The sequence below is a fragment of the Glycine soja genome, chromosome 6 (genome assembly GCF_004193775.1).
Source record: "Glycine soja cultivar W05 chromosome 6, ASM419377v2, whole genome shotgun sequence".
Classification (NCBI taxonomy): domain Eukaryota; kingdom Viridiplantae; phylum Streptophyta; class Magnoliopsida; order Fabales; family Fabaceae; genus Glycine; species Glycine soja.
Window position 1 is genome coordinate 2,705,690 of NC_041007.1, and position 20,999 is coordinate 2,726,688.

At 32.2% G+C, this 20,999-nt stretch overlaps 3 protein-coding genes across 3 annotated transcripts; all 3 read right to left on the reverse strand.

The window, feature by feature from the left end:
- Window positions 1-1,026: 1,026 nt before the first annotated feature.
- On the reverse strand, window positions 1,027-6,913 carry LOC114414681 (wall-associated receptor kinase-like 14). Its single transcript, XM_028379042.1, has 4 exons — window positions 5,894-6,913; window positions 2,960-3,034; window positions 2,274-2,859; window positions 1,027-1,916 (listed from the first exon to the last, which is right to left on the reverse strand). The coding sequence occupies exons 1-4, from the start codon at window positions 6,651-6,653 to the stop codon at window positions 1,208-1,210; spliced, it is 2,130 nt and encodes a 709-aa protein (XP_028234843.1). The 5' UTR covers window positions 6,654-6,913; the 3' UTR covers window positions 1,027-1,207.
- Window positions 6,914-11,836: 4,923 nt separating this feature from the next.
- LOC114414683 (cytochrome P450 CYP82D47-like) lies at window positions 11,837-14,177 on the reverse strand. The gene is made up of 2 exons (XM_028379045.1): window positions 12,950-14,177; window positions 11,837-12,623 (listed from the first exon to the last, which is right to left on the reverse strand). Exons 1-2 carry the CDS (start codon window positions 13,916-13,918, stop codon window positions 11,985-11,987), a joined length of 1,608 nt encoding a protein of 535 aa, XP_028234846.1. The 5' UTR covers window positions 13,919-14,177; the 3' UTR covers window positions 11,837-11,984.
- A 2,177-nt stretch (window positions 14,178-16,354) lies between these two features.
- LOC114414684 (cytochrome P450 CYP82D47-like) lies at window positions 16,355-20,490 on the reverse strand. Its single transcript, XM_028379046.1, has 2 exons — window positions 19,440-20,490; window positions 16,355-17,278 (listed from the first exon to the last, which is right to left on the reverse strand). The coding sequence occupies exons 1-2, from the start codon at window positions 20,433-20,435 to the stop codon at window positions 16,649-16,651; spliced, it is 1,626 nt and encodes a 541-aa protein (XP_028234847.1). The 5' UTR covers window positions 20,436-20,490; the 3' UTR covers window positions 16,355-16,648.
- Between the last annotated feature and the right edge of the window lie 509 nt (window positions 20,491-20,999).

A 20,999-nucleotide genomic window follows, 5' to 3' on the forward strand; every position in this document is an offset into this window, starting at 1 on the left:
TTAATAATTGTGTAAAACTTTTTATACTATCAATTATAATCCTTTTTCTAATTAAGAATTAACAAGAACCAAAGGCCACAATATAAAATGTAGTGGAATAACAACTACTTATGTATTATGGGAGAGTAACCTATTTGTATTAAACATTTTTTTTTTACCGAGTGAATAACAATTTGGGGCGCAGCCAGCTCTAGTTCAACGGACAAAGCCCCAGCGAGGTTCTCTGAAATTGAACATTGATGCATCCATTTTTGAAAGACAGCAGCAATATGGAGTAGGAATATGCATTCAAGTGCAATATTCGAAACTGACTGCAAATTGTTAGTGGAAAGTATTTACTCCAAACAAAACGGATCCTCTGAATTTCACATGTTGGTTGATAAATGTAAGCTTTTGTTAAATTTAATCTCAAACTCAATGGTGAGTTTTGTAAGGAGACAAGCAAACATAGTTGGCCACAATCTTGCAAAGGCTTTTAAGTTTAATGCTCACATCTAACTCTTTGATCGAATTTCAAAATGTATCTTTTCTCAGATTATGAATGAAATGCAATAATCTTGGTTCATTTTTTTTTATATATATAAAAAAAAAAAACAATTTGAGGCGGGTGCAAGTGAAGCAAGCAACTGGTAGAAAGCAAGTTTATTACTCTCCGAAGCAAGTAAAAAGCAACACGCATATCTAAGAAGCAAGACAAGTAAGAAGAAGCAATCGAAGAATGCGTGAGGAAAGGATTATGTTTAGGGAAAAATTAAGAAAGTCAAAATAGTCATTTTATAATTTAGAACTCCATATCTAGTACCATCCTAAATTGATCGAGGAGGACAAAAACAAGATTAAATAATGAAATGCAATGGATTAAGTTTTATCTTCTTCCATCAATGTCATTTTTACAAATTAAATAATAGAATAACTTTTCCATTTTCCTCCATTCCACTCTTTACCATTAATTAATCTAAACATAACCTAAGGTACTTCCTAACATTTGTCTCGTGGATTTGGTTAATTTTTTCCATAAACACTATATTTCTCCTAAAATGTCACTTTGTAACACACAAAGGATGCTATCCCTGTGCAAATGCATGTCCTTCCCGAACACCTTAGTGAGAAATTAATTCATGTTTGCTTGTTTGTTTGTTTGCCTCCTTCGAGGTAATTCAAATGATTTACAAACAAACTATTCCATAAAAAAGATAGTTGTATTGGATCAATCAAATGACTTGCTTGGAAAACTACTTGACGAAGGAGAGCTCTGCTCACTCAACCACAAGTCTTGGTCTTGCACCGAGACTGGTGAGTTACTATTGGGCCTTTGTAATGACTTTAAATTAATAGGCCCAGTTTGGAGCTTGAGGTGGCCTTTACCCTTTGCCCCAAAATTCCTCGTTGCAATGCTTAGTGGTTTCTCACATTCATTTGACGAGGAAGAACAGGAGGACAATTCCGTCGAGGTTGCACAATTGTTGTCTCCCAATGTAGTCCACCTACTCAACCTAAGCTGCTCTAACTCTGAAGCCACTTCTGTCATTGAAGGCCTCATGTCCCTATGGAACGCAATGCATCTGAATGCGAGCTCAGCCACCTTGTGTATGGATGAAAGGGTCCAAGCATCACTTCTTACTTCAGGTTCAAGGAATGGGTCTATAATTTCATTTAAAAGCCCTTTCCCGATCTTGTCCGCAGCAAGAGAAGCTAGATTCACTTCATTATGCGGACGTGAAAAGTCCACCACTTTCAATCCTGTTATGATCTCAACAAGAACAACACCCAAGCTATATACATCACTCTTGTCAGAGAGGTGAAAGTCTTGATGGTACTGTGGATCAACGTAGCCGGGGGTTCCTTGTGGGGTTGTCGAAATGTGGGATATTTCGGTCATCCCTAGTCTAGAAAGACCGAAATCTGCCACTTTGGACCTGAAACAAAAATGATCCATAAACACCTTGAGCGAATATACACAAAAAGAAAAAGATAAAAAATGTAGATGTGATAGGTAACATGATATGTCAAGTAGAGATATAAAAAGAAACTATGAGAAATCATTACATAGTCTAAAGAGAACTATGGTCTTGCCTCTTGATCAATTTCTATGTAACAAGTAATTGAGTGTTATTAACTATTTTTTTAAATTGAAAATCTCAATTATATGTTGTGTGAAGAATGGTCAAGATCATGAATAAATGGTGCTCGAGAATCATATAATAATTTCTAAGAAATGAGAGATGTGAATAAAGTATTTATACTATAACATGTTCATATATCATTACTCATGCCTGAAATTGTAGTCCAAAAGTATGTTACTGGACTTGATGTCCCTGTGGTAAATGGGGGGACAAATGGCTGAATGAAGATATGCTATGGCTTGTGCAGTTTCAGTGGCAATCGTGAGTCGAATTGGCCAAGGAAGACCACTCCCCCTCTCCTTCTGCAAGTGCTGACTCAGTGTTCCATTGGGCATGAACTCATACACTAGGATTTGTTCTCCGTATTCAATGGAGCAACCCAACAAACGAACTAAATTGGTGTGGCTCACTGAAGAAAGGAGCTTGATCTCATTCATTACTTGCTCAATACTATCAGTGTCTCTGTGTTTTATCCTTTTAATGGCAACCCATTCATTGTTGTAGAGTTTCCCAGCATAAACAGTCCCGTATGCTCCCGTTCCAAGCCGTTGCTTCTCGGAGAAACTATTTGTGGCTTTCTCAATGTCTTTGTAGGGATAGATAGGAACGCTATTTTTGCCGGTGGCTTCGGTTAAGCGCCTTTTCGTGCTATTTGTGACTCTCAATTTGGAGCGTCGGCGATAGAAACAACACAATGAACCCAAAGTAACCATCAGCGAAACACCCACAACGAACCCTGCAAGATATTCGATCAATTCAATGAGTAACTACTAAGTACTAAAAGTAATAGTTGAAGAGCAAAATGTGCGGTTCATAATGAAATAAGCACATGTTACCTCCAATTAAGACAATGAATCTCGTTGTTCCTCCACATCGACCAGATATGTACTTCGCTGGGTTGCATGACGAGGCTGTGCGTTACAAGGACAAAATCACATGAAAGAGTGAATTAAATGTTAAAATCCATCGAGTGAACATAAAAAATAGAGTTTTGAAATCGACAAGATAACTGAAATGAGTATGTACATGCATCATACAACTGATTTCAAAAACTCACACACCATGTGCTCATTCCTAGTGTTTTTAAAAACTGTTTGTGTACATCATACAATATATTTTCAACTTTTAAAAGATAAAACGAAGTTTTAAATACTTTTATTTTCAACTTTCAGTTTTTAATTTTGTATTTCATCATCTTCTAAAATTATAAAAATAGTAATAAAAGGTTCAAATTAGCTACGTCATGCCAAAACATTAGAGAGAAAAATATCTCTAAAAAACTAATGTACTACATTAAAATAAACTAAAATGTAGCATGTACCGTATAATTTTGTTTCTTGATCCCGCTAATATATATCTCAGGATTGCAGGCTGAATAATTGGCGAAACTATGTCTGAATTATTAATGCCAAACTCAAACATCAAATCCAGATTTACATGTTAAAGGCGGCTGTCTCTTTCTTCATTCTTTATTTACAAATTTTAAGAAAAAGAAAAAGAGAGAGAATTGGAGTAATAAAAAGTTCAATTGTGAGTCATGCCTTGTTGTTAATGGACTATGGTCAGCGAGATTGTTGGAACTCTGCAATTGGAACGATGCAGTTCCTGTAGAGCAAGAGTATATTTTGAAGAATAAAATTACTTAAATCTTTAACTAAAAACTTAATAGTTAAAATTATGATAAAAGTTAAATATACGGAGTATAATAAAATTTGAAATTAATTATTATCCGATTAATTAATTTTAATTAAAATTTTTATATATTTTTTTAATATTTAATTACAAATAATTAGGTTAATAGTTAAGGGAGGATTTTAATTATTTATTTAAGATCATAAATTAATCAATAGTTTTAATTTCTCTACAGTTTTGTTAGCATAAGTATTTAAGCTTGATTTTAAGCATATATAAGTGATAATTTAAAAAAAATATTCGTTTTCATTCACATAGAATTCAACAAAAATAAATGTGATAAAATCTAACAAAAAAATTGAATTTTGGTTATGCATTTAAGCTTGATTTTAAACATATATAAATGCTAATTTTTTATCAACAAAGAAAGAAAGTAATTTCCCCCCTTTTATCACATTTTCTTATTAACTTTTTACTTATTATTTTAAAATATGAAATATTTTTATAATTTAGGATATTGAATATATTTTATTTTTGTATTTTTTAATAAAATGTTGAGAATATATAGTATTATTCTAAACTTAAACCTCTTTATTATTATTATACTAAAGAAATTATTAATCGTAACTTGTCAGGTTAATTAATAAACTTTTAGATTTATCATTATAAAAAATAGAATATTCAGTAAATTATGAATATAATGCATTAAAAATATTTTTTTTATTATTATCTAATATATTTCATAAAGAATAATCTTAATTGAAAGGGGAACATTGAAAAAATTATTATTCTTTATTAATATAAACTATTTTAGCGAATAAAGAATTACAACTAACCTATTTTAAAAAAATAGAGAATTTTAGGTGAAACTTTCTTTTCTTGTGATGTGGGCATCAAACTCTTCCAAGTTACAGTTTTCATATATGAGGAAAACTAATGACACTTTTTTTTTACACTTTCTTTGGTTAATTAGAATTTTTAAAAATTATCAATTTGATAGGTTTTGTTTCTCATTTAATATAAATAAAAAAAGAAACATTGAGAAATAAAACCTATTAAAATTAATTATTTTTAATAAATCCTTACCAATAATAAAAAAGTATTCGAAAGAAAGTATAAAAAGAAAATTGTTAGCATTCCTTTTTATGTATATAGACAAAAAAGGGAGAAATATAAAAAGAATGAAAAGCCCCTTATGGAGCAAATTATGGAAAGAAAATTTGACCAGTTGGCTAATTGATTAGTCTGGTTGACTTAAATTCCCCGTAATCATGCTGCTCCAATAAATTAAGTGACACGCATGTTTCGGGTCCACTATTTTTTTGCTTCCTTCGTTTCTTTATATCGGTTGCTGCCGGGTCCTACTCTTCTTCCTTTATGGCAATCTTTCCCAGGGGTACTCTCGTGATTAAGAATTTACAGTTATTGATGGCTTCTTTCCATACTTATTCGCACCTTATTTATATTTATGTAATTTTTACTATTTTATTTAAAATAATTCATTTTATTATTTTAGTTCAATTCTTCCTTTTATGTCTAATAAACTCATATTTTATTTTAATCTAAAATCTGAAGAGTCTAGTTTATAAGTTTTCTTCTTATTTATATATACTCAACTTGGGACTTCACTTAAATTTACACTCCAAAAGAAACACGATTTTTTTTTATGTGTATCATTGTCGCTTGCTAGTTAATAATATATTAAACATATCATTTTCATCATGCAATTATTTCCAACAGAACTAAAAGTCCGTGATCACCATATGTCAGCAATCAGCAAGAGTAATACGCGGGATTTAAATTACTAAAGTTTGTGCAAAATTTCAAAGGTAACAAAGAAAAACTTTTAGCTTAAATTAAACCTCAGCATTATTTGTTTATTGGAGGTGAAGCTTTAACTTTATCGTGAAAAAAACAAAGATGTTGTCATTATTTGGCTAGTGCCACGCTATGTTTTCAAATTTCAACCTAATGCCATCTTATGAACACGACGGGGTGAGTGCAGAACAAGGTTGAATCATGAATGCCTAATAAAATCTAACAGATAAAAGCTAAACGAACAAGCCAACATGGAAATCATTGTGCAAAAAACAAATCCAAAACAATTGGCGATATAATAATAATAAAAAAGAACTAACCTTTCCGGCAACCAGTTCCGGCCAAAAACCCATCGCCGACGAACCCGTCGCGGCAGCGACACCGGAACCCGGGCTTTCCATCCATCGGAGACTGAAGCGTGGTACAATTGGCATGATCAGAACATAAACACTGATCTCCCTGAAGCCACCATCCAAGTTGGATTATATTTACATCCAAAGACAAAGGCGCACCGGAAATGTTTTTGATATCTGGCGCTGCAAGGGACGACATAAAGTACTTGCATCCAATTTCATCCAACGTTCTACGATCTACGAATCCGTTGGTTCTGTTCTCGAAGTAGCAGCTCAATTCGCCGGTGCCGGAGGCGTTGTTGCAACCCACGGATTCGAAGTGGGTCCGGACCAGAGTCTCCGGTATGAAGCAAGGTAAAGGCGTTCCGGTGCAGTTCTCTAAGAGGATCACGTTTCGCGAAGTGGGTGCGTATTTGTGGCTGAACAGATGGTGGAGGCTATCGAATGGGCGATTGCATTGAGCTTCAATGCTCACGATCATGCTGTCTGTGTTGACTTTGACCGGGAATTCTCCGACGGAGGCCACGCCGGCGGTGCATTTCAGGCGTATTGCGCAGCCGGAGGAGAATCCGAATGGGTAAGGGACGGGTTTGGAGGAACCGCATGTTTGGCGGCACTCGTGGTGGTTCACTTGGGCATTCGTTGTTGGAATGAAAAATGTTATTTTCCCCAAAACAAAGATGATGATGAACAAAAGAAGTTGTTCTTGTTTTTTTTTAGTGATCATAGTGGAGAGTGTTTTAAGGAAGGGTGTTTTTCATTAGGGAAAAGTGGGAAAGATAGAAACATATGTTTGATGCAAGAATTTTTGTGTGGATAATGAGAGGATGGGCGAGTGCATGTGATTTTCTAGATAGGGGTGAGGGTTTTGATTGGGAAAACGTATGGAGGAAAGAAATGGAATTTGTGGAGAAGACTTGACTAAAGAAGGTGGAGGGTTTGTTGTTTCCACGCCTATCTCTTTCTTTCTTTGTCTTCTTTTCATATTCTAGAGATAATTGTTTGATCACATTAAATAATGGAAAAGAGAAGAGCGTAACGTTCATAATGGAATAGAGTATTATAATAAAAGGACACTTTCCAAAAACATGTTTTGAATAATCTTGGTGGGTGCTGAACTGTTGATGCTGCTTGCTCACGGGTGGTAACGTTCGAGACGGGAAGGGATCAAGGAATGAGTGTAGGGATCATGGAAGATGAATTTACAAGAAATTGTGCAAGAAAAATGAAGCAAACACTTGGATTTTGCTTTTTTCTTTTTGGGCAATTGTAAATCTTCTTGAAATAACTTCAGCATCATCTTAGAAATTACTTGTGAACAATTTTAACAAATTTACTTTGAGTCATGAAAATTGATTTTAAACAGGAATTTAATTGAAATAGATAGTATGTTTTGAAATAGAATAATTTTTTTTATAATTGTTATTTGATATGGATATACATAGTATGTTTAAGGTAAATTGTTGATGTATTTGAGTGAATTGTTGACTTAAAATTATTCTGAAAAAATGTTGATTGATGTGTTACAGAGGACCAGAGTTTAAGTTTTTTTTTGAGGTCGATTGATATTTTGTTAAAGTAAAGACACCACAAAAACATTAGCAAATATTTATAAAGGAAGCTATGACACAAAAATGTACTAAAGTGATAATGCATATTAAAGGCTTAAGTATTACATTGATGTTAGTGGTATATATATGTGTTAGAGATGAATTAGATTTCCTTGCATAGGATTCATGGCTTCTGTGTGCAATTATATCCTATTTTGATTTATTCTTCATGAGGTAGTTTAGTTTTTTTTTTTTTTTTTTTATATTATGACCATGATCAATGTTAGTGAGTTAGGATTGACCTTACATTTCAACCTAGGAAAGTCACTGCATGGAGAGATATGAAGTTGCTATTGATTCCTACAAACTTTGTTATTGACCCCCTACAAATTAAAAAAAAATTGTAGAAAAAACTTTATCTCTCAATTCAAATCGCATCACATTACATGTTTTCTCTTTCCCTCCTCTATTTTTGGATGTAACAAATTAAATCATGATATCATTGTCTTGAAAACATATAATATTTTTTTTTAAAGCTGAGTTCGAACCCCACCACCTTCCATCTTTTCTCTTTCCCTCCTCTATTATTAGATGCAACCAAATCATAATATCATTGTTTTGGAAACACAGAATCATGGTTTTCTTGTATTTTTTAAGTCAAAAAAAGAATCATGATTGTATGTACAAAATACTTGAAAAAATTGTGATTTCGTTGAGTATTGTATACACACTTTGTATACTACAACGACAGTATGAGTTTCGTACAAATTATTTTGTGGTATTACAAAGAATGCGTACAAAATACTTAACAGAATTTAGTTTCTACATAGAAAAAACTCAACAAAAACATTTTTTCTTTTAAATTTTATACGTGAAATCATGATTTCATTGAGTATTTTGTATGCATTTCGTATACAACAATGAAAAATGCATTTTTGTTGTAATACGGTAGTTTTGTGCAAAATCTACAACGAAGACGGATTTCTGTTGTAGTACATGGGTGCAAACAAAATCAGCCACGGAAACATATTTTGTAATACTAGATTTTGTCCGGCACATCTTCTACTACAACGGGAACATATTTCTGTTATAGATTTTGTATGCAATTATACAACAGAAATATATTTCCATGAGAATGGTATTTTCGAAAAAATAATAATTTCAACCACATGACAGAGACTATTAGAAATGATTTTGGGGCCAATAGTAGCTCCATGTATGAATTGAACTTAAGCCCACTTCATTACAATATACTAGGTTTTATTTTTTTAGGAAACAATATACTACATTTAGAACTTAGAACAAATAAGTTGTACAAAATGTTTTATACGGCTGTTCAGTGATGTTTTTTTTTCTTTGTGGATTCTATTCTCTGATGTTTGACATATCATTGAAAATATTAAGTTTTTCAATATTAGTTATAATGGTTAATTATTTTGTAATGATTTTTTAATTTGTGATTGAATGCAATGTAATAAAAGAAAATTTATACAATCAATTTTTTTTCCCCATTTTGAAATTAATTTCTTTAAATATTTTGGATTATGGTAGTTTTGTAATTTAAATGATTCCAAATTGATTTTCATTTACTTGGTTAAATACTAGATTAACTCGTGAAGCCCAATCTAATTTTATTCAGGGGTGTTTTTTTTCCTGCACTTTAGGAACTGCCTTTACTTAGTTCCCTTCAGCTCAGTCCACCAGTGTATGCCCATTGACGAGTTAAGTTTGATATAATATCTGTCTATTGGATGTTCAATCGCTCCCTGCTCCTCCAATACTTACTAGTAGCTTCTTAGGCATTTTGTTTTTTGCATTCTTACCGTTGAATCTTGCAACTTTCATTATATTTCGGATTGTGATGGAAGATGCAGGATTCAAATAAGGAAGCAGATTCAAATTTCCGCTTCTTATGTGTGCACTAAGGTTTACAAGAAGACCAGGCCCATTACATATCAATGCCCGACTAAGATGTCTAGAATCAAGAGATTCCGATTTTAATTTGCAAAATGGATTGGGTTCGAGCTCAGTCATCTATCTAAACTATCCAACATATACCAGAATCAGGAAAAAAGAAAAGAAAATAAAATCATCTCATCTGACATTTTGACAATCTCGATCTCTAACAATATTTTAAAGAGAAATTGCATTTATTCATAAATTTCGTTAAAAAAAAATATACGTATAAAGAAAATTTTGTAAAAAGAATAGGTTAACATGATGGACAGAATACAAAATAATATTGTAAAAAATTATTATAAGGATAATATAATTTTTATTTTCCCAGTATATAATTCATAGATACACAGTTACACACTAATAAAGCCCAGAAGCCAAGAACTAAGAAATTATCTTGTTAAATTTAGTTTAGAAAAAGGAAAGGGGTCAGATTAATAATCATAGTAATTTACAAGGCAGCAAATGCATCATCGAGCCACTTCTTTCCCTGAGCAGATGCATCGGCTGTGTTGGTGGAGAATAAGAAGGCTCCCACTGCGGATCGCAACTTATTCATCCGCTTCCGGTGACGAATTCGCCGCTGAACCACTTCCTTATCCAGTTTCTCATAATTCTGAATTGGTTTAATGCACAACTGGCTAGTCACTGACAGTGAATCTTTCTTCTCCAACTCTCCAAATAATTCGTGTTCCTCGCTGATACCATTTTCCACTTGGTTGCCGTTTGACACTGGACTTTGCCGTTTCACCGTCTTGGAGTGGGAAGACATCTTTAGTGATGAAGAGTGGTGGCGGTGGAACGGATGGGACTCGTATATATAGCCAAGGTGGTTACAGAATATCTCGTTTGAGACACCATTCGTTTATTGCTTATTTTATTGGTTAAGTAAAAAAAAAAAGGTTAAATTAAAAGGAAGGTGCATGGGATGCGATATTCGAGGTGTCGTTGGATGACACCGACAACGATGGAGAATCAGGCATCAGTGCTTGGGTGCTATGGTGGTTGCTTTTAGGCTTTCTTGCCCTTCGAACATGTTTTGCACCCTGCACGCATCACTTCTACCTTACACAAGAATCCGATTCTATGCAGTTTCTTATTTCTCACTAATTTTTTTATGAATCTAATTAATGCGTTAGGTACATCTACACAACTTGACCTTATCAATTATGCATAACCTATATCTTTAGTAATAATGTACAGTAATGTATCCGTTATGCATACCCGCCCTTTCTATACATATAGAGAGAGAGAGCTTTTTTTTTTTTTGGTGAACTAAATATATATAGAGCTATTGAGAGAAAAAAATGGAAGTTATTTTGAGAGCAATACTAGATGAAGTTATTTATTTTAATAACTATTTGTATGCTTTAGATTTTGTTAATCTAACATTAAATTTGAATTATCTGTTATTCTGTTTGGTAGATTAAGTTTATAAATTTTATGTTTTAAAATAATTTGATGCTTCATAAAGTATAATTTATTTAAAATTTTACATAGATGATCGTTAATTATTAAGTTAATATAAAAAATTCAACATTTCAATTAATATATATATATATATAACATCTCCTTAATTTATGTTATTTTTATTTTATATTAAACTGGATAAAGAAAATATAATATAAGATTAATAGTAAAATGCACAAAATTGAAAAGATCTAATAATTGAAAAATAGAAAATGTAATTAAAATAATGGATCTTAAAATAAAAATTTATAAGAGCTTAAATTTAGTTAAATTATAATTACTAAAAAATATTTTATCCATATAATAAAATTAAAATTTATATAAAAATACGGTATAAACATATCTATTAATTTAATTATGTGGATTTTTACATTAATTAAATATTTTAATATATAATTTTATCAAAAACTTTCAATAAGTTAATTTCAAAATTTTCAATTTTTATGGGCAAAAAAAAAACAGTTTTTAGCTTAACAACTTTTTATCTATAGGCTTAATATTTTTAGCTGTTTTTGTCAAATATAACTAAAACTTGTCTTAGGTGGATGTTTTCATTTATCATTTTATATAATATTTGTTACAATATTGTTTTTAAAAAATATATATTTATTTAAATTGGTACAAGACGTGTAACAAAATTTACAAGTTTATAAAGCTCCCGTCACAAAATTGTATGCAAGATTTTGATCATTAAACCTTGAATATTTGTTATTCTCTCTGCACTAGTTTTAACTTGTTCGTTTTCTCTTAACTTTTTATCCAACTCTTTATTGTGTTTTGTCAACGAGATATCACCTTGAAGAACTCTTCTATATGAATGGTGCATTGAGTTTCTTTAGAATTCATAAGCTCAATCAAATGATATAATATTAATCAAACATAAACAATATAGTCTTGAAATTATATATAGGAGATACATATGATTCCAATCCTAAGTAATTAATGTCACCGGTTTTGTTCATTTAATATCTTAAGCTTCAAAATATACACATAGAATAAAGTAATTTCATGACACCTTTGAGTGGAGTAGGTTTAATGCTTATTGTCCATACAGGTAGGTCATCCTAATACTCTGTCTTATTTTAGACTATATAAATTTCATCATAAATATAAGTAGAGAGACGTGGTGTAAGAATGACTTGAAGTGGAGAGGCCTTGATGTTGGTTAGCCCAATTTGTTCAAGCATATCCGTAGGTTTTGCATCATGGATTACAATATCAAATCCATGCAATAGAGTAGCTAGTGTTAGTTGCATAATTTGAAGACCGAAAGAGAGTCCTGGACACATTCTTCTACCTGCACCAAATGGAATCAACTCAAAATGTTGACCTTTAACGTCTATGTCCTTGTGGGTTGTCAGGAATCTCTCTGGGCAAAACTCTAAAGGATTGGAATATAATAAGGGATCTCGTTGAAGTTTTGAAATGTTAGTCAAGAGGCGAGTGCCACTAGGCACATGATATCCACCCACAGTGCAGTCTTGCATGGACTCGTGTGGCAAACTAAGTGGTCCAACTGGGTACAAGCGCAATGTTTCCTTAATGATAGATTGAAGATACTCTAGCTTCTTCAAATCCGATACCTTTACCATCTTTTCCGTTCCAATATGCGTGTCTAATTCATGGACAACCTTATTTAAGATCCCATGATTATTGAGAAGTAATGAGAGAGCCCAAGTCATTGTCCCTGCTGTAGTATCCATGCCCGCTAAAATTAATGCCTACAAAAATAATTAAAAACCTTTTTATGCAGGTAATTTTTTTTTTGGTGGCCTTCTTGTAAGTTTTCAAGATAGATGATTTTTTTTTACATAAAATAATTTATATTTATCTTTTTAATTAAAATGTAAGTAGCATGTTGAAAAATATTAATAAAGTTACTTATTTCTCATTACTTTGATTTTCGTTTCTTTCAACTATATAAAATATCAACTCCATACAAATAGAGAAAAGACAAAAAAAAAAAAAACATAAAATAAATAAAGTTTAATTTTTTATTCGGATACAGTTTAAAAGATATGGACAGAAATAATGAGTTACCACTTACCAGGCATGTAGCTTTGATCGTGGTATCGCCGTCACGACCGTCAAACTCTTGACCCTCCTCAACAAGGTTAAGAAGCAAGTCCATGAAGTCGTGGTTACCTTTCTCTTGACCCGAACCACTATTATTTCTGTTGCGTTTGTGTTCTTGGAGCCAAACTTCAACAAACCCATCTAACTCTTTCGCTGTTGTCTTCATTTTCTTCTCTGCACCATCCAAATCAAACCATCTCAAATATGGCAGAGCATCAGACACAGAGAATGAACCGCTAAGATCAAACAAGTCCCTCATTGCCTTTCGGATCCGTTCGTTCTCTTCAGTCTCCAAAACAAAACGTTTTCCAACCACCGTTCTGAACATAACCTTTAGCATTATGTCCCCAAACCATCTCTTCATCTCAGTTGTTACCTTTTCTGAACCACTCTTGTTCTTGTCTATCCAAATATCGTAAATTTCTTTCACTGCTGCCTTCACCTCCGACTCCATCACGTGCTTGATCATGTCTATGCGGTGAGAAGAGAGGAGCTCCAGCGTCGCAATTTTGCGCACGTGACGCCAATAAGAACCGTAGGGGCTGAACCCAATCATGGAAAAGTTGTACCCCAACACTTCAAAGGCCACTGATTTAGGACGGCTAGCAAACGCTTTGTCGTTGACGGTAAAGCACTGTTTGGCCATTTCCCAATTGCTCACAACCAGCGTTTTGTGAACACCGAGACGCAAGGTGAAAATGGGGCCATATTTGTCAGCCATGTTGCCCAACGTAACGTGAGGTGGTTTTGAGGCACCAAAGAGGTGGAGGTGACCAATCAAAGGCCACGCACCACTTGCTTCTGGTGGTGATTTTCTGGTTGTAGCCGTGCGGGTTCTGCTCCTTCTCCATATGGATGAAAGAACAAAGAGAAATAAGAGCAGCCCGAAGAAGATGGTAAATGATGGTGTTGATAGTAAGAAGGGATATTGCAGGTCCATGGTGTTGGATTAATGGAGGATATGATTGGTTATGGGGATATATAGATAGCTATGATATAGATAACAGAGAATTCAAACACTTGGGTTGGCTACGGGCCCACGCGCGGCACGGAAGCACCGATAGCTAGAAGATCTGGAATTATACAAGGCGACGGGTGCATGCCTCGTGTATCATATCTTTCATGAAACACACCAATTATTGACTTACACACCCAATGCAATATTTCAGTAGCTGGCTATCACAGTAGCAACCGAACTTGGTCCCGGTTTCGAATGTTCAATAAATAACCATGTTCAGAAACTCGTGTCTGTTGATATATATCTCCATCATACGCCTATGATTAGAAAAACATCACAAGGTTACGTGACGATTATATAATTGTTAAATTAATTTATCATTTAAAAGAAGTTTAGGGTTTAGAAAAACATCATAAGTTTACGTGAATGATTTCAATTTATTATGAATTAAAAATGATTTTTTTATCATATATATATATATATATATATATATATATATATAACTATTCATATAAATAATAAATATTAATAAAAAATATTTTTAGTCCAGTAAAAAATACTTTAGTCAAAGTTTGGGCCTGCCGGCCTGGACGTATTTATCCAGCCCAAAAGCCTATTTTATTATTTAAAAGTCAAAATTGGATAATTAATTAAAAATAATAATTTTAAGGAAATTACGTGAAATGTGACTTGATCGCTTTTCCCACAGTTCTAGCCACAGAAATAAATTTGGAGGCAAGCAAATTCCAACTTGGTTTTAGATGCTTCTAACTGTGAGTATCAGTTGGGTTGAAGAGATAATTATAAATTTGAATTTGTAACTGGAACACACAGCCACATGGTTTGAGAAATCAGAATCATTAAGATAGGATAAAAACAAAGATTTATAATTATTTTTAATTAATTAAAAATAAAATTCAATTACTTATATGTTTTTTTATAACCACCGTAATTATAATCTATAATTCTTTCGTGGGTTGTCACAAACTTCAACCCTTTGTAAATTTAATTGAATTGATTATAAAATTAATTATCAGAATTTTGTTATATTTAAAGTTTATCATCCTGAACATAGGTTATTTTTCATAAATTTCACGTGTGTTATTAAAAGATGATTATCATACATTTATTTAACTTGTAATATTTTTAATCATTCATTCGTAAAAAACATATAGAGATCAAATAAATGATTCTCTCCTCTCTTTTCCAGCAGGTTATACGCACACACTATATAATTAAGTATTTTCTCTTTTTCTCTTCCCGCTACTGACCATATGTTTCTACTCTTTGATATCTGCTGGTATTAGTTGTTATGATTTTGTCTTTAACTAATTAGTATGCCTGCCGCAAAAGTCTCTTTCACCCTTTAATTTCGTGGTCTTGGCTTTAGTAGGGGGTGGTGCAATATGGTCCTGTTTGATGGATGTATTTATGCTTTTTTTTTTTGTATTTAATGCTTCTGTATATATTTGGTTAATTCTTATTTATGTGCCATATTGACCATAAATATGTGATAACCATATGTTTTGGGGCCACCAATTACTTGAAGTACTTTACACTATTTATTGTGTTGGGTGCTTCGGGTAACGTTTTAATGAATTCTCTTTTTTCTAATAAAAAATAAATAAATTGAGATAAGACGTACAAATCAATTATACACAATAATTCTGGATGCTGGAGAACATTCATGCTGTAAGTATAAAGTATTAAAGGCAAGGATGGATCAACAGGGATTTATACATACCTTTTTTTATAAGATAAACAGGGATTTATACCAGAGTAGGCAAGCTTAGCTATATTATTCATGTAACATTTTTTATAACATTATTATAATATCATTCTAAAAGCATATTAATTTAATTTGATATATATAAATTCATCAAGAAATTTATAAAACTAACGTAATAAAATAACATGAAGATTTTGATCATTAACCTTTGAATTAATAATTTATTTATTTTTTCTCATCTTTCTCTATAACTATATTTGAGTTTTCATTCTCTTGCTTTCTCTTAATTTACCTTGGATTCTTTGCGATCTTAGTCAACTCGATCTCATAATTACCTTGAAACTCTTCTATGCTGCATAAGTTCCTTTAGAATACATAAATTCTTTCTTCACTCACACTCTCTAATCTTTCCTAGAAACTCAATCAAAATGATATATATATATATATATATATATATATATATATATATATATATATATCAAACACAAATTAAATAATAGTCTTAAATTTATACATACATATAGGAGATACATTTCATTCCAATTCTAAGTCCTCCCATCCACGTGAACAAGATTTTGTTTATGTAGTACAATTAAGATCTTCCGAGAGACTTCATCAATGTCGATATAAATAATAAACTTGGAAGAAAAAGTATGATGAGATGGAATAAGTTTAAAGTTTGTTGTCCATAAATTAGAATGTATAAATATTTGCTTTATTGATTCAAATAATAACAGAGTGGTACAACTTACATAGGAAAACATAGGGGGAGACAATTCCCTTAATCATAAGAAATTAGAATCCAAAAATAAAAAAGGAATCCCATGACTCAGGATTTGACTAATCTTTTCCTTAATCCCAGGTTTTATATTCCTATTTTATTTAAATAATAAAATCTTAGCATTCGTAATTTATTCAAAACGATAAAAGCCAAGCATTCCTAATTTATCCATGCATGACATGTTATCTTATTTTTTTAGTATTTAAATTTCATCATAAATATGACCAGAAAGACGTGGTGTAAGAATGACTTGGAGTGGAGAGGCCTTAATGTTGGTTAGTCCAATTTGTTCAAGCATATCGACATGTTCCCCATCACTAGTTACAATGTCAAACCCATGCAATAGAGTAGCAAGCGTTAGTTGCATTACTTGAAGACCGAAAGAAAGTCCAGGGCACATTCTTCTACCTGCACCAAATGGAATTAATTCAAAATGTTGACCTTTGATGTCTACATCCTTGTGGGTTGTCAAGAATCTCTCTGGCCAAAATTCTAATGGATTAGGGTATAATGAAGGGTCTCGTTGAAGTTTTGAAATATTAGTCAACAGACGCGTGCCAGTTGGTACATGATATCCACCCACGGTGCAATCTTCTAAGGACTCGTGTGGCACATTAAGTGGTGCAGCTGGGTACAAACGTAATGTTTCCTTGATGATAGATTGGAGATATTCTAGCTTTTTTAAGTCTGATATCTCTACAATTTTTTCACTCCCAATTTGTGTGTCTAATTCGTGGATTGCCTTATTTAGGACTTCACGATTATTGAGAAGTAATGAGAGAGCCCAAGACAATGTTGTTGTTGTCGTATCAGAGCCAGCTAAAATTAAGCCCTGCAAAATATGATAATTGTAAATCCTTTTACATTTGTATACTCCATTACCAACTTATACTTAAAGAAAAAAAAATGACAAATTGATCGATATATAATGTTGACATTAAAATTCTATGAAAATACAATCTGTGTCATCAATTATGTGATACATGACGTTGTTTATGTTGGCCTTCTCGCATGTTTTCAAAACAGATGATTTTTTTTTTAAATAAAGAAAAAATTTAACGAAGTTCTTCACTCAAATTAAAAAAAAAAATGTTTATCGTCAATAGTTTCAAAATTTATAATAAAACAGATGGAAGTTTTCTTAAAAGTAAATAAATACATTATAAATTTTTTCTAACTATAATTATTAATCAATAAATGTTTCTTACATGCTTAAATAAGGATTAAAAAATGGGTGATGGATTATTCCATTTTAATTAGATCAAATAACCACTGCACTGACCTATATACATATATAATTAGGAAAACAGTTCGCAAATTTAGAAAACGATGACAATTCTTGCTGTAAATTTACAAAACATATGGTTAGTTTGTTTCAAATTAGATAAAATTTATTCTAATATAATTAATGTGTGCTAAAGTTATTCTAAACTATAAATTTTACATCCACAGTTAAATGGATTAATTCGAGAGTGGCTGAACATTAACTAGCCTATAGAAGAAGTAAAATATAATCGACGAATCAAAAGAAACATAACTATATCGTTGATATAAAATTTCTCTTTCTTTTTTTATTGTAAAATCTATATTTGGCAATAAAATGAGACCAATTTTTTAAATTTTATTTTATTAAAGCAATATGTTGTAATTCTATTAATAAAAATACTTATTTCCCGTTACTATCATTGATTTATACTACTATTTATTTTTTACGAGGTCTGAGTAATTAATATTCTTAGAATATTAGTTACAAAATTAAAAATAAAATCTGTTGTGAAAATCATATAAAAATATAAAAAATTATAAAAAGTATAATTTCATTCATTTCAATAAAAAAAATTTGATGTTAGTTCCTTAACCAACTTCTAAGAAATTGTTTGGTATTTATCTTCTTTATAATAACATCAACTAAAAATATTAATCTTAAAAGTATATTTAATGTTGAATCTTGGGATAGATCTTAAGGTGAAAATCTGATCTTTCTCAGATTCACCAATAAAATATCCCACAAGATCTTCATGTTAGAAATTTAGTTCGAAAAAGAATTTTGTAGATCTGCAGTTGTTTTTTTTTTTAAATATTATTCATCTGGTAACAGCACAACCCATGAAGGAAGAAAAACAGTTGAAAAACCCATGAAGGAAGAAAAACAGTTGAAATACACAAAGGAAAAAGGAGATGAAGAAGAAAAAAAAAACCAAACCAACAACTGCATATCCAAAAAAAAACAAACACATCATGACAGGGGAAAGGGGGGAGTCGCGCGGAGGGGAAGAAGAAGAAGTGGGGAAGAAGGAGAGCAGGGAGAAAGAGGAAAAAAGAAGAAAATTGAAGAAGATAGTACAGTGAATGGGTGAGGAAAGAAGAAAAAAAAAGTAAATTAATGTTGGGATTTTCGACTCCCTTCCTTCATTAAAATATCACTCTAATAAATCCTCAAATGAAAAAAAACCATTTTATCTCAGTTGTTTAAATGAAAAGAGGTTAAATTAGAAAGCGAGAGGGAAAATCAACTATTTCTTTTACCTTTGATTAGGGAAATAAGGGGTCAGATTAGATGGATTAGTTCCTTAACCAACTTTCCTATTTCTTTTGGAACATCTTTTGATTTTCACATAAGCATTAGAGATTATTTTTTAGATTACAATTATAAATTTATTTATTATTGAATTAGACTGATTTTTGGACAACAAATTCACACTTATATTTTAAGTTGTTCGGTTGAATCGAGAAAAAAATATCTAAAAAGATAAATATTTCACATTATTGACTATATATTTTAGAATTTTATTTTCTTATTTATTTTCTTTCATTTTTATCTTACTCTATATTTTTTTTATATTCTAAGTTTGAAAGAATTTATTTTCCTTCTTCTTACTCTATTATAGAAAATTTATTATTATGTTAATGTATTTCTCCATCAATTAATTATATTTAATTTAGTATATGAAGTTCAGAAAAGATGTCCTAAAATTGTGAGAATTGATAAGTACCAGGCAAGTAGCTTTGATTGTGGTGTCAGCATCCTGGCCGTCAAACTCTTGACCCTCCTCAACAAGGCTAAGAAGCACGTCCATCAAGTCCTGGTTACTTTTGGGTTCAGCTTCACTATTCCTTTTACTTTTGTGTTCTTCCAGCCAAACTTGAACAAACCCATCTAACTCTTTCGCCGTCTTTTTCATTTTCTTCTCTGCACCATCCAAATCCAACCATCTCAAATAAGGAAGAGCATCAGACACATTGAACGCCCCCGTCAGGTCAAAAAATTCTCTCAGCGCCTTTCGGATCCGTTCGTTCTCTTCATTCTCACCAACAAAACGTTTTCCTACCACCGTTCTGAACATAACGTTTAACGTTATGTCCCCGAACCACCTCTTCATTTCAGTTGTTGCCTTTTCGGAACCCTTTAGGTTCTTGTAAGTCTCTTTCACTGCCGCCTTAACCTCGGCCACCATCACGTGCTTGAGCATGTCTATGCAGTGAGTAGAGAGAAGCTCCAGCGTGATAATTTTGCGCACGTGACGCCAATAAGAACCGTAAGGGATGAACCCAATCATGGAATAGTTGTATCCCAACAATTCAAAGGACACTGATTTAGGACGGCTAGCAAACGCTTTGTCGTTGACGGTAAAGCACTGTTTGGCCATTTCCCAATTGCTCACAACCAACGTTTTGTGAGCACCCAGACGCAAGGTGAAGACGGGACCATATTTGTCCGCCATGTGGCCCAACGTGACATGGGGTGGTTTTGAGCCACCTAAGAGGTGGATGTGACCAATTAAAGGCCACGCGCCTCTTGCTTCTGGTGGTGCTTTTCTTGTTGCAGCACCGCGGTTTCTGAATATGGATGAAAGAACAAAGAGAAATAACAACAGCCCAAAGAATGTGAAGGTAATTGAGTTTGTTGACTGCAGGAGGGGGTTTTCCATGTGCAACATGGTGTCGGAGGATGTTGTTGGGTATGATTGATTTTGATAATGGATTATCATTTCTGCTTAATTCCTGGTATAAATATAAATACAGAAACAAAAAGCAATCGGGTTTGTGTTTGTGCTCTGTTCAGTTGACTAGCTGTAGCAAGGAAAATGCTTTTTGAATACAAATTGGGGATAATAAAAAATAAAATAGTGTGAATACAGATTAAAATACTAATATTACCCGTACATAGTGTCACATTGTTGTTAACTTTTTTGTCACATTATACATAATAATTAGCAGTTGGGGTTAATTAAAAAAATGAATACAGATTACCGACGCAGCTTCCCTCGCCTATTTTATATGGAGAGTTGCGATTTTTTTATAACAAAAATTTGTGTGGTAAAAAATATAATGGATACTAATGAAGTAGTTGTCACGGAAGAATGCAACTTTTTTGATAGTTAAATGTTAGTTATTAATTTTTTGATAAATGCAATATATTATTATTAGTGTATAATGTTATATGTCAATTAAATTGGTTATAATAGTGAGGGTCTTATTAAGGAATTCAAAGAAGAATTTTTTTATTAGAAATTGTATGGGAGATACAAAAGTCTTTTTTAATTTTTAATATT

Coding starts and splice junctions, on each gene's coding strand:
- LOC114414681 (XM_028379042.1), bottom strand. CDS start 6,653: ATGATCACTAAAAAAAAACAAGAACAACTTCTTTTGTTCATCATCATC. Junction 3,035..5,893: donor CGGAACTGGTTGCCGGAAAG/GTTAGTTCTTTT, acceptor TGTAACGCACAG/CCTCGTCATGCAACCCAGCG. Junction 2,860..2,959: donor ATTCATTGTCTTAATTGGAG/GTAACATGTGCT, acceptor AATATCTTGCAG/GGTTCGTTGTGGGTGTTTCG.
- LOC114414683 (XM_028379045.1), bottom strand. CDS start 13,918: ATGGACCTGCAATATCCCTTCTTACTATCAACACCATCATTTACCATC. Junction 12,624..12,949: donor CGATCAAAGCTACATGCCTG/GTAAGTGGTAAC, acceptor TTATTTTTGTAG/GCATTAATTTTAGCGGGCAT.
- LOC114414684 (XM_028379046.1), bottom strand. CDS start 20,435: ATGATAATCCATTATCAAAATCAATCATACCCAACAACATCCTCCGAC. Junction 17,279..19,439: donor CAATCAAAGCTACTTGCCTG/GTACTTATCAAT, acceptor CATATTTTGCAG/GGCTTAATTTTAGCTGGCTC.